The following is a 13,984-nucleotide window of genomic DNA, read 5'->3' on the forward strand; positions in this document are numbered from 1 at the left end:
TAGAGGCAACAGGCTTCCCCTGGCTTCAGTTAAGCTTCAGTTAAGCTGGAATACAAGATAACGAGCTCAAAAAGCTAAAAGCAGCACCTCAAATTTTACTGCTAAAAAAGAGTGGGGATTTATTACCTTTTCAAAATTTCCCTTCAATATGTCTATTCTGGCATCATAAAACAGAATGATGGCACCCTTGAGAGAAAGAAAAGCAACACATTAGAATGTTTTTAATTGCAACAAAAATATCATGTTATAAGGTAAAAGAAAAAAATAAAAGAAACCAACCTTTGGAAATTTCTGAAGGTAAGGCTGAAGGAGGGCCTCTGCTTCTAAAAGGTTGGCTTCCCCTGTTCCTGTGAAAATAACAAAAGTCTCTATCAGAGCCCAAAGTTGTGGGTTAATCTGCATACCCAAAGACATGAAAACCTATATTATTGTTTTATTGATGTTTTATTGATGTTTTAAAATTCTGTAAACTGCTCTGAGATTTTTCTTAAAAATATAAAACGGTATAGAAATGAAATGAATGAATGAATAAACAAACAAAACAATAAAAATATTAAACTGCTATCAATAAGTTGTACAGTAAATGAACAGGACAGAAATGGAGCAGAATACATACAATTATTTCTGCACTGAAATTCTGCATTCTTTACCATGCTTATCTTATTTATCCTCGAGGGGCTGGTGCAACCAGGTTCTGACCAAAATGCAGTTAAATAATTAGAAGCCCTGGGAATGTGTGCTCTCAGTCCTCCCTGGAGCAATGTGGAGCAGTTCCATCAGGCTCTTCTCTCAGCTTTCACCTGGAGCAGCTATTCTATCAGGCTTATAGAAATGACGGGGCTGCGGGCTGAAAAACCAGCTCCTCTTATATTATATATTTGATGTTAGCCGCCCTGAGCCCGGTCTTGGCTGGGGAGGGCAGCATATAAAATAATTATTATTATTATGATTACTACTACTACTACTACTACTATTCCCTTCTAGAAATCCTATCACTCCACTGGTCATTATAAAGTGTTCTGAGTTTGCTTTTTTCATCCTCTCTACCAATCTCTTTTCCTTTTCTGTTACAGTGGAACCTCAGGTTAAGTACTTAATTCGTTCTGGAGGTCCGTTCTTAACCTGAAACTGTTCTTAACCTGAAGCACCACTTTAGCTAATGGGGCCTCCTGCTGCCGCTGCACCACCGGAGCACGATTTCTGTTCTTACCCTGAAGCAAAGTTCTTAACCTGAAGCACTATTTCTGGGTTAGCGGAGTCTGTAACCTGAAGCGTATGTAACCCAAGGTACCACTGTATATATTTTAAATTACCAACCTGAAGATATGGAACGTCCTTTCACTGGCATTTGTAAGGTTCTCCAAAGAGCAGGATTTATTTATTTTTAAAAGCTTTAAATAAAGGAAGAAAATACTGCAAAGCAGTTCACTAGCGCTTCTGGTGGTTCCGTCATTGCAAGAGGTGAGGTTACAGGGAACCAGGCAGAGGGCCTTTCCAGTAGTGGCACCTGCCCTGTGGAACGCCCTCCCAGCAGATGTCAAACAGATAAACAGCTATGTGATTCTCAAAAGACATCTGAAGGCAGCCTGATCAGGGAAGTTTTTAGTGTGATGTTGTATTGTATTTTTTCTATTGTGGGGGGGGGGACTGCCCAGAGTGGCTGGGGCAACCCAGTTAAATGGATGGCAAATGAATTAATAAATAATTTGTTGTTGGTGTTATTCTTGTTGTTGTTAAGGCTAACTAATCCAAGATCTCAAACCCACTTCAAATTGTTAACTTGTTGGGCTACAACAGAGGTAGAGAATCGCGTTTGCTCTGCAGGCCAGATCCTTATCAGGATTTGCTTCATGGCGCTGCTCACCTGTCAATCACCCAATATCACAAATGACATCAGCTGCTCTGCTGCTCTGAAGCCCTGACTCTCAGCAAGGCACAGCAGAAGGGTTTCCCCCTCTGCTTCCGTGCAAACCTCTTCCGGCAGTCCAGTCAGCAGCGCCTGCAAAGCCCCTTTCATCCCCTGTTCTTACCTACTCAACACCTGAAGTCATTCATGCCTCCAGGTATAGGGCAGGTGGTCATGGCTTGCCCAAAATGGCCAAGTGGGCAGCACAAGTTTGGTGACCCCAAGCCCTGGGTTACAATGATGAAAATACAGTGCAAGAAAACAAGTAAATGCCCCATTAAAATATATTAGGGGTTGGATTAAAAGCTGTAGTTTTCCCGTGTATCTCACCCAGGAATTTATTTTTCAGTTCTTACCTAGGATTAATGAAACGTAAGTGTGGTATAGCAGCAAGGTGAAAGTACACAGTATGGCTCTCAGACTGGCACCAGAAGCTCCTTCCCGTAACTGCTGGAGACCCACCTCCTAAAAGCAACCAAAGATTGCACAAGATAAGATGCAGCACTAGTACTAATTATTTCAAGATGCAGAAAAAAGGAAGGATTGCAAGAGGAAGATATTGGGGGTTTTTTAACCACCCTTCAACAGTACCTAAACTGAATATAAGCCACACTTGCAAATAAGCTGCATCTTTAAAATGCAGTGGGGGGGGGGGAGGGGAGAAAAAGACAATACCCAAATATAAGCCGCTCCCTTAAAACTCTGCAGGCATTCACACCTATAAATGGCAAATGTAGAAGAAAATCCTACGGGGACTAGAGAGGACCCGCAAGTGGTTTAAACACCTGTTCGTAGCACCGTAAATGCAAATAAAGAATCAATAATGCACTGTAAAATACAGGGAAAGTGATGAATAACATTAGAATTAATTGCACAACAGTCTCAAGCTCGCAAATCGGCAACAAAACTTTTGTTCTGTTTTACCGTATGTCTGTTTCAGCAGCGATATCGTAAAAGCCAATTTTTGTAAGGTCGCGTTTTTAAGCAGCACTTGAACTTTTCACAGTCATGATTTGCGGGGGGGGGGGGGGAGTGTGGCTTATTTTCGGGCCAATATGGTAGGTCCCAGGGCAGTTATAGAAATATAAAATGCAGCACTAAAAGCAGTTTTAAACGAAATTCAGTCACAACCCGAGTGGGTCCTGGAATAAAAAGGTAAAGGGACCCCTGACCATTAGGTCCAGTCGTGGCCGACTCTGGGGTTGCGGCGCTCATCTCGCTTTATTGGCCGAGGGAGCCGGCGTACAGCTTCCAGGTCATGTGGCCAGCATGACTAAGCCCCTTCTGGCAAACCAGAGCAGCACACGGAAACGCCATTCACCTTCCCGCCAGAGTGGTACCTATTTATCTACTTGCACTTTGACATGCTTTCAAACTGCTAGGTTGGCAGGAGCTGGGACCGAGCAATGGGAGCTCACCCCATTGCCGGGTTCGAACCGCCAACCTGCTGATCGGCAAGTCCTAGGCTCTGTGGTTTAACCCACAGTGCCACCCACGTCCCAGGTCCTGGAATACACACCTCAAAATTCAAAGGCCAGGGTGAAAAGATGCATCTTCAGCATACAATAAAAGCTGTGCAATGAAGGTGCCTGGTGCACCACTGTAGGGAAGCAATTTCTTAATGTAGGGGCTGCTACAGAATAATGCCCTCTACCATGGGCGTAGCCAGGGTTTATGTTAGGGTGAGGCCACCTGCCATCATCCTCTGTCTGGCTCCCTCTAGCAGATTCGGAATGAAAGATCTCAATGACATTTGTTTTAAATTACTTTCTTTCAACCCCAAGTGCTCAGAATAATGTGTCAAAATCTTTCTACAATTTCTTTTAGTTAATATTTTTTTTTTTATTTGATGGGGGGCAGCTGCCCCTGCTTATGCCTGTAATTAATCATGGCACTTGAATAGTTATGAAATCAATTACTTAAAAGTTTACAAAAATGCCTTCCACGTTCAGCAGCCTCCTCCTATATTTCCCCAATCCATGATATACGCTATAGGTACATTTTAACATCAATGGTGAAAAGAACTTTTAATACCCTGTTGCCTGAAAACCCAATAAATTCTAGAAGTCGGAGGATTCTTCCTGGTAAAAGGGACAGCATCTGCAACAAATCAGCAACACAAAATCACTAAAATATTTAAAAGAAACTGCAATATCTTTAAAACCTAAACAGCACAAAATAATAACAAAACACTCTAATATTTCTGTGTTCAAGTTAACTTTGATAGAATAAAATTATAAATTGCAGCAGATGTGTATATAAAAACCACAAAAAATTTCTATTGCTATGACGGAAGTCTGCAAAATTACAATTACAATCAGCTTTTAGGTTTTTTTATTCTTTAAAATTACAGCATTACAGGCCACATTTTACGTCACAATTTCTACACCAAAAACTATAAAAACCCATACCAAATTGAATGCTCCTATTCCTAGCTGCACGCCCCCTTCAAACTGGTAGTAGGTTTCATTCTTGTTTTTGCTGCCCTGGGTCATCTGAAGAACCTGATGACATTCTCTTTTTGAGTAAAAAAAGAAGAATAGTTTTCATGTTAAATGGAATGAAAGGTACTGCAATTACTATGACATGTAACTGGAAATTAACAGAATTGCAACTGTCTCCAACTGACTGCAATTATTTTGAGGCTTAGCTTATTATTCAATATTGCCTAAAACAAGGCTCTCCAAAAGTATTTCTCCTCGCATGCCTAATATTATTTTAAAAGCAGCGTCAGAGTGCATGGTGCTTTACAGACTAACAACAAAGGGCAGGGATTTAAGAGCAATCTGCCTGCTCCTCTACTTCCACAATATCAGGGATATTTTACAGATATAGTATCAGTAACAGTGTCTCACTGTTAACAAATCCCCACCTTCTATATTAAGTTTTTAAGATGAGATGTGGAAACAGCAAGATAAGATTGGATAGAATCATGAACTTTGTTTGGACTGATTTGGACATTAACGCAGTAGCAAGAAGATGATCAGAATCCCCCTTCGGATCTTGAAATATGGGACCCCTCAACAAAATTTAAAATTCGGCTTTGTAATTCGGAATTTATGTGATTTGATTTGATTTGATTGGTTAATAAAAATTATTGATTGGTTAATAAAATTTTTTAAAATATATATATATATATTAAGTTTTTGTATACTGTCTCTAACATCACAGAAAGCCGTGGGACTTACTCCTAAGTAAGCATGTATAAGATTGCAGACTAAGAATTATAAGCGCAGCTAAATATGCTGTCTTTCCCACTTTTATTTCTCCCATTGCTGTTTCACATCCTTCCTCTGCCATCTTGCTAATGCCCCTGCTGGGAAGCATGTCTCTTTGGGGGCGGGGTGAGGCAAGACTGAAGTTCATTGCCAAATAATTTTAAAAACCTGGTGTCAAATTTTCTAATATTTTAACAGTTAAAAAGGTAAAGGGACCCCTGACCGTTAAGTCCAGTCACAGGTGACTCTGGGGTTGTGGCGCTCATCTCGCTTTACTGGCCGAGGGAGCTGGCGTTTGTCCGCAGACAGCTTCTGGGTCATGTAGCCAGTATGACTAAGCCACTTTTGGCGAACCAGAGCAGCGCAAGGAAACGCCGTTTACCTTCCTGCCGGTGCGGTACCTATTTATCTACTTGCACTTTGACCTTCTGATCGGCAAGCCCTAGGCTCTGTGGTTTAGACCCCAGCACCACCTGTGTCTAAACAGTTAGCAGGGAATTAAATTGCTGAAATATATAAACAGAAAAGCACAAGTAAAAAAAAATGTTACAGAAACTGACTTGTATATTTGGTAACTTGTCCTGATTTTGAGGCCACCCTTGATGAAGTTGATCATATTTTCATCCTGGGGGGAAAAAAATGAATTTAAACAAATCATTAGGTGATATTCAACTAGGTTTTTGTGTTAGTGCAAGGATTAATGCTGCCACAACAGGACTTTGCCCCTTCTCCACCCTCCCTCAATGCTGTCCCCAGATCTGCTGTGGAGGGTTGAAGAAGCCCCCATAAGAGATTCAGGGAGCACATGAGGGGATGCAAAATACTACTTAGCGTTACATTTAATGCAAGCCATTGTGTATATCATACCTCTATCACTTGAACAGTTTTACCTGTGTAATGTAAACACTGGAAACATGCAAAATGTGTATACATGAAGCTGAATGTATTTATTAGGCTGTGCATGCAACTCTTAATCAATGGAACACTATTTGTATATAAATGCTTTATACAAACATTTCCAAAACAAAACTTCACGGGAAAGAAGCATTTATATGTATCAAGCAAAACTGAAGAAACACCACTAGATGGTGCTACAAGTATCCAACAATAATTTGATGCGTTACTGGGATAATAACGGAATCATACAGTGGTACATTTGCAGTACACAAAAACTGAATGAGGAATAGCCCAGTCTGAAGACTTCATCATCCACCGTAATAAATATTGAGTGCTTCCACCAAGTGCATGCATCATCCTTGTTCTGCACTCTTCTGCCTCCTTCCAGTGTGAATACTGGAACCTACTACATCTCCAACAGGTATTGTATCATGATTTGGAGACTGGAAACAGCAGCATAATGATTCATAAATAGCAATTGACTATTTATTTAGTGGTTAATGTGCATTAAATAAGTTTCCCTTGCAATATAAGGTCTAAACAGCCATTTCAAAGGAGCAAAATCCTTTAATACTCTGGACAAGTTCCCAAGTTCTGTTAAATCAATACTATTGTTCGCCTGAAATTTCAGTTGTTGCCAGGTTGTAGTATACAGTGAAACACTAGTTCCCAGCTGAGCAGCCTTTTTTAGCCAGACTGTGCGTCTGAGTGCATAAAAAGGCAACAGATGACCTTGCCATATAGCTATGCTGACCTCTTTTAGTGCTGACATGGGTCTGAACTCGCTATCTATGCCACGGCTAGCCTCCTCAAGAGTTCCACCTGCAAGCTGATTTTTGAAGCTGTAGTGCTGATTCTCATTATTAAAATTTTCTGCACTACTGCATGTGGGAGGGGCGGAGCTAGCATTAATGAAGCTGTATAGAGGAAGATGAGAGCCATTTCCACAACAGCAGCGGCAGTTTTCTCAACAACAATTGTGAACTTGGCTGCCAGTTCCCCACACATACAGCCCAGTCCATGCTAGTCTTTTTCATGCAGTAGTGTACTTGTGTACAAGATCATGTGGAAGAATATGGCAGGGATTTGACAAAAAAAAAAAAAAAAGTTTTACTGAAGGTCTAAAACCAAAGGCTCTGGGGTATGTAACAGCCTTTGCATGCATCATTATCAATAGGAAGCAGAATGCCAAGAGCTGTGATCTATGAAAATGTTAAGTGATCCTTATTTTGCAAAGATAACAGTAAACAGCTAAGTCTTCTAAAACATTTTTAAGAGACCTACCATATTTTTCGCTCCATTGGACACAGTTTTCCCCCTCCAAAAATTGAGGGGAAATATGTGTGCGTCCTATGGAACGAATGCAGGCTTGTGCCATAGCTGCGCGCAACCCCTCTGGCAGGGAGAGGCTGCACAGGGCTATGGTTTCTTTAGCTCCACGCAGACTCTCTCGGCAGGGAGAGGTTGCGTGGGGCTAAAGAGGAAGCCAAAACAGCCAGCGCGATCCATCCCGCTGGCTGCCTTGGCTTGTGACATAGCCGCGCGCAACCCCTCCGGCAGGGAGAGGTTGTGAGCAGCCTGTACACTGCTCTTTGGGGCTGGGGGGGGGAATATAATTTTTTTATTGATTTCCCCGTCTAAAAAGTAGGCGCACCCTATGGTCCGGTGCGCCCTATGGTGCGAAAAATACGGTACTTTCTTAAGGTTTATTAAATAATGTTTGGAACAAGAGACGGCAACATTTACCGCACAAATGCATATGAATTAAAGATAAGAGAAAAGCAAGGACCTGCGGTACTCTGCTAAATCGTTTTTTAACAGAATGACTAAACAGGCAAAGTGTGCGGATAATTGCAAAATGCATTCTTGGAGATAGATCTTCTTGAACATTATTGCACATAGCATCATTGTTTCTGAGACTCTTCCTTTACTGACCAATGGAAGAACCTCATGGGTGCATTAGCAGATACTAATTAACATTAGTAGACAGTTAGAAGCAGAGGCCACTTATGCTTCTGAAAACCCGCATCATCTTAATGTTTAAAAAGTTGCATGTGGTAAACCAGTATCATTTTAAACATTAAACCAGAGTGTTTTGACCTGCTCTTGGTGGTGTGTGTCTGAAACAGAAACATGGTTTTAAATATACTTGTATAATTTTTTTAACACAGACTGATTGCCAGGAAAATGGATTTGCAATTGCAAATAAATTCTTTTATTTTTGTTGCCTGTAAGTACTCTATCTGAAGTGTATTTTTAGTCCCCTGTGTTCCATTTTTCACAGAATTGGAAAAGTGTGTGGGTTTTTTTAATTCTCCTTTCTGGAAGTGTGTGTGTGTGTGTGTGTGTGAAGCCTTATCAGTTTCACTGCTGCTGGGAAAACTTAATCTTCCGATCCCTTTCCCCGACACCATTTCTCAGGCTGCTCTGTGGAAGGAAGATGGTAGTTCTTCAGTCTTTTCCTTCAAGTGCTTACGTTCAGAGTAATACTTTCATTTGAAAACAAAACACAATCTGACAATCTGTCAGCAAAACTGACAAGGCTTTTCCTCAATCTTGCCAGGGTCACCAAAGGGCCGAGAGGCAGTAAAGGAAAAGTCAGTGCTGCCTGCTAGAAGGAGATCCGTGACAATACATCAGAGTCGAGTTGCATGGAAACTGTAGGAGTTTCTTCTTCTGAACTAACTGGAGGCGACAAGGTGGCATTTAAAGTGGGAAAAGCTTAGTTTGTGAACACTGGTACTGTAATGTACTTTGATTGATGTGGGGAAAGGTTTTCCTGTGTGATCATTAAAACACATGTAAAAGCACCAAATTTCAGCGTCATTGTTTGCTTCGGAGATAAAATATACCATGGGCACAAGTTTCAACAGTTTTCATTAATATAGTATTTCAGGCTCTGGATTTTTATCAAATGCACACAGTGGAATGTCTTGAAAGAGAGGGGCAGGAAGTGCATCTTTCTTTCTTAAGAAACAATAATCATGATTTTTGTGAAATGAACTTGTTCCATAGCATTACTGAAAACCCCATTTTCCCATATTCTGCTGATGTGGGACTCTAATGTTATTCATTATTTATCAATTAAATTTATATTCTGTCACTTCTTCCAAAGGAGAAGAGGGCAGTAAACAACCAAGAGATAAACACAAATAACAAAAATTAAACGTATTAGAAACATTATAATACAGATTCAGACTGGCAAATATCTCAGCTTATAAGGCTTGCTGAAAGAGGAAGTTTTTCAGTGGATGCCAAAAGGATAGCAAAGACAGTGTCTGGCTAATATTCCAGGGGAGGGTAGTTTGTACGTTACCTGTACAAATGTCAGTGCTGCTTTCTGTAGTAAACATTCAGCATAGCAGATTTCTGCATGCATTTCCTCTATTAAAGATAAAATAAAACAAATTAATACAAAGCTAAAATAGTAGCAATGAATAGTACTAAAGGAATGGTAATAACAAATGTTATAAAATACTTTCCTGCAATTTTTGCCCCATAACTAGAGTCTTTTTCAAAAAATAAAATTAAAGCTCAGCTTCTGGGGCATCTGCCCAGGGGCACCACCCAGAGCCTTCACAAGTACCATGGTGCCCATGGGCACCAGGTTGCACAACCTTGGTTAAGATAATAGATATCTCCCATAATTGACATGATTTGATCTGCTACCAGAGGCAGTACTTTTGGAGGAAATAAAAAAATCAAGTTTTTTTCATACTGAGAGAATACAACAAAAAAGAAACCAAAACACTGTGCTTCTTTGAGTCCCAATGTACAGTCTTTCTACAATTCTTTGCCCCTAATACTGTGAAATAGGTTGCTTATAAATTCACAAAAATGAGCACTGAGTATATAAGCTTACACAGAAAACACCCTCATCCCATATTCTTCTTACCTTCATTCAGCTGATCTACGGATTGTTTCGAAACTAAACTGGACAATGATTCTACTACTGTGTTCCTTTTCCTGAATCTACATGAAAGAGAAAGAGGCAAACATTTAATTTTAGCTAAAGAAACTGAATCATACATCAGACATTTGTGCCATAGCTGGGAGAGAAAAGGAATGCAATCTACAGAACCTTAATACAATAGGCCACAATATTACAGTGGCACCTTGGTTTACAAACTTAATCTGTTTTGGAAGTCCGTTCTTAAACTGAAACTGTTCTTAAACCAAGGCGTGCTTTCCCTAATGAGGCCTTCCGCCGCCAGTGCTCTTCTACCATTCAGCTTCCGTTTTTAGTCCGAGGTAAAGTTCCCAAACCGGGACACTACTTCCAGTTGCGTAAACTAAATCGTTCATAAACAGGGCTGTTCTTAAACCAAGGTACCACTGTCTTGCACAAACAACGTCCAATAATTTAGTGTGCAGAAAGCAGGGCTCTAACCACTTAGTCATCCAGCCCACCTGTCATAGTAAATATGGGAAGAACTGAGCACCTCCTGCCCCTGGCTCTTGCCCTGGGAATGTAGTTGATTCCCTAGAAGTGTATCAGGCTAGTGAAAAGTAAATAGTAAACACCAAAGGGTCATACATGTAGCTTCCATGCAAATGTGAAATGTTATTTGCCATCTTTGTATCTAGCCATACCTACAAGGTCGTTCTTCAAGGAAACATATGCAGAGAATCAAGGAGAATATCTGAAAATTGCCTCTCTGTTTTATCTGATCACATAACTACCAAAAATCAGTGCAGACTGGCCTCTCTCCTCTATACAAAGAAGGCATTCCAAACGATACTCGCATCCCAGATTAATGTGAACTTTTCTAAGATAAATGGTAATTTTGTACGTTTGTGTATTAAAGCATATTAATTTTTGTTACATAATAAAGTTGTTTAAATGGCTTGGGTCGCTTTTTAAAAAAGCAGTTTCGATTAAAAAAACACACCATGGTTGTGTATCTAGCACAAATCACACCATTTCCAGGGAGCGAGTACATGAAGGTGACCCTAACTGCAGACCTTATTCAGATTCTATGCTATGTCTCTGCTACAAAACCAAAAGATTATATTTATCAGCAATTCCATCTAACAAAGAATACAGTATGTCACATCTCTAGATATTATTCTGGTCATGCATAAAGAACCTGTTCTTCCAGTCAAATTGAGTAAATCTATGTGATCCCGCCCCCCACTTACTTCCTACAGCAGATATAACGTCTGAACCAACCTGGACCATGTGATCCTCATTTGAGGCCCTTCTTCATGTGCCGCCTCCATGAGAGGTCTGGAGAGTGGCAACACGAGAATGGGCCTTTTCTGTGGTGGCCCCCCATTTGTGGGAGGCTCAGCTGGTGTCTGCATATCTTTAGGCACCAAGCAAAAACATTCGTCTTCTCCCAAGCCTTTGGCTAATTACCAATGTATTGTTGTGTTTTTATATTGTAAACCAACCCTGTGATCCTTGGATGAAGGGTGGTATAGAAATTTAATAAATAATATTAATAATAATATTTTGTAGGCAACCACTGCAGAAGCCGTCAGGAAGTCTGTCTATTTCCAGCACAGGCTCCAAAATCTAGCCCCAAACCAAACCTCTTAGTGTGAATACAGGACTTCTGTTTTTTAATTTAGCAAAAGGTGCTGGACTTTGGAATTTTAATGATTTGCTCATTACTTCAAGTGGAAAACTGGTACAAGGCTCTGAAAGAGACTTGAGTGAAATGGTAACTTGTACAAAGCTATGAAAGCCATCAGAGGCTGTGTGGATATACATATATATATAAATAAATATATATATACATATACATATACATATACATATACATACACACATACATACATACATACATACATAGTGCCCTCTGGCTGCCATTGAGACTGCAAACATCCTCTGACATCACAAATGACTCAGGCTCCAATTCAAACCCCACTTGCCTGGGAGTAAGCCCCACTGAATTCAACAGGACTTACATTTGAGTAAGCATGGTTAGGATTAAGCTCTTCTTTGCAAGACTAACTGCACACCCATTTTAAATGTTAGGCTGACACTATGGCTACTACCACAATTCGAAACTATATAATGCATATCCAACAGTTATCCAGTTAAGTTATTCCCAGATTCACCCAAATGAACTGAATTTAGTCACGCCCATGGATTTCAATGGGCTTACTGCAAGCAGGACTACCTTTGGATATCTTCTGATTGATATCTAGTAATCCTAAATGACAAGGACCAGGATCATATTCTCTATTGAGTAAGTGCACATCAAAATTACGAAAAGTAACTTTTCTCTGCATCTCTTTTCATTACTAGTTTTCTTCCTGTTACTTGCTAAGAAAAAATATACATGTGATTTTGCACAACCCTCCAATACCTATCATTCAACAAATAAAAAATTATTCATGCTTACTTTTGGCAAGTTTGTAGAGCTTCTTTCATTGTAGCGATTCCCATTTGGATATCCTGTTGCTCAAAGGTCATAGCAGCCTGCATAACTAAAATAGTACTATACCCTAGGGCATGGTACATGCTACCTTTAGACCTGTTTTGAAAAATAAAATAAAATGGGCATTTCAATCAAAATGGTAGTTCCACTAAAAAAATTAGTATTTTTTAAACACAAAATTACATGTTTCATAAAAGTAACTTTTAAATGCTATACATCTTTCAATGTATTCTGCACATAAGATATTTCCCTCAAATCTCTTCTATAATTATGCTTATTCTGCAACCTAGTTCTGTTCTGATAAAATTACAAATAGGTCTGCACATTTTTCCTCTTCAAGTTAACATGCACAACGGCTCTTATTACACCTCAATTTTTGAACTAAAAGCCACTGACCAAAAATAGGTCACTTTAGAGGCTTTAAAGAAATACTTGCAGAAGACTTGCTTTGGGGAGGGGAACAGAGCTAGAAATAATGAAAGCTACTCTGTTCAGAGGCCTTAATCTCCAGCAAACAGATGGCATGCCTTATAGCATCTCCCTGTACTGCTTCTAGCAAACAAAATAACCTCACCAGGGACGAAGCAATTCCAGAGCTTCCGAGAATTTGTTGTTCAGAAATAAGTTCAGTGCCATGGTGCACTCTTCCAGAGAACACTTCAGATCCATCTTGGTGGCCCTAATGGAAGGATTGGGAGAACAGAATAGTTAGAATTTTGCACTATGCCTAAGTGACATTGCATTCAAACTAGCAGACAAATGCCATGGTACAGCTCAATTGCTGGATATACTCAGTTTTTTAAAATACCAAAGTAAATGGACTTTCCACACTGCTGCTGAAACTTGTTCGTAACCTCTTTTGGCAAACTGAAAACTCAAACCAACAGAAAACATACAGGATAGTCTTCATTATCTACTTTCTAAATTAAAAGACGCCTGTTTCTTGGGGGGAAAGTGATAACATACCTACACAGCGTCTTAAAAAGCAGATACATCATCTTGCCAACAAAGGTCCGTACTGTATAGTTAAAGCTATGGTTTTCCCAGTAGTGATGTATCTAAGTGAGAGCTGGTCCATAAAGAAGGCTGATAGCCAAAGAATTGATGCTTTTGAATTATGGTGCAGGAGGAGACTCTTGAGAGTCCCATGGACTGCAAGAAGATCAAACCTATCCATTCTGAAGGAAATCAGCACTGAGTGCTCACTGGAAGGACAGATCCTGAAGCTGAGGCTCCAATACTTTGGCCACCTCATGAGAAGAGAAGACTCCCTGGAAAAGACCCTGATGTTGGGAAAGATGGAGGGCACAAGGAGAAGGGGACGACAGAGGATGAGATGGTTGGACAGTGTTCTCGAAGCTACTAACATGAGTTTGACCAAACTGCGGGAGGCAGTGGAAGACAGGAGTGCCTGGTGTGATCTGGTCCATGGGGTCACAGACAGTTGGACACAACTAAACGACTAAACAACAACAACAGCAATAGTATTGCTAGTGCTACTTTGTAAATCATTAGTAGATTTACATTGCGGGGGGGGGGGGGTTACTGTGGTTGAGAAAGCATGGTTTACA

At 40.2% G+C, this 13,984-nt stretch overlaps 1 protein-coding gene across 5 annotated transcripts in view; it reads right to left on the reverse strand.

The window, feature by feature from the left end:
- TTC39B (tetratricopeptide repeat domain 39B) overlaps nucleotides 1-13,984 on the reverse strand; it is a 56,364-nt gene that overhangs the window by 14,784 nt on the left and 27,596 nt on the right. For all 5 annotated transcript variants that reach the window (XR_014506297.1, XR_014506298.1, XM_083420069.1 and 2 more), the window contains 10 exons: nucleotides 12,988-13,092; nucleotides 12,378-12,509; nucleotides 9,917-9,993; nucleotides 9,338-9,405; nucleotides 5,685-5,749; nucleotides 4,318-4,423; nucleotides 3,941-4,006; nucleotides 2,263-2,371; nucleotides 280-347; nucleotides 127-186 (listed from right to left, as the gene is read on the reverse strand). Coding sequence is in view for 3 of the 5 variants with exons in the window: in XM_083420069.1 (XP_083276195.1) it covers nucleotides 127-186; nucleotides 280-347; nucleotides 2,263-2,371; nucleotides 3,941-4,006; nucleotides 4,318-4,423; nucleotides 5,685-5,749; nucleotides 9,338-9,405; nucleotides 9,917-9,993; nucleotides 12,378-12,509; nucleotides 12,988-13,092 (856 nt within the window). In the remaining 2 variants the exon portion in view is untranslated. The remainder of the gene's footprint in view (nucleotides 1-126; nucleotides 187-279; nucleotides 348-2,262; nucleotides 2,372-3,940; nucleotides 4,007-4,317; nucleotides 4,424-5,684; nucleotides 5,750-9,337; nucleotides 9,406-9,916; nucleotides 9,994-12,377; nucleotides 12,510-12,987; nucleotides 13,093-13,984) is intronic.

Source organism: Podarcis tiliguerta (genome assembly GCF_965153285.1).
Source record: "Podarcis tiliguerta genome assembly, chromosome: 17".
NCBI lineage: Eukaryota > Metazoa > Chordata > Lepidosauria > Squamata > Lacertidae > Podarcis > Podarcis tiliguerta.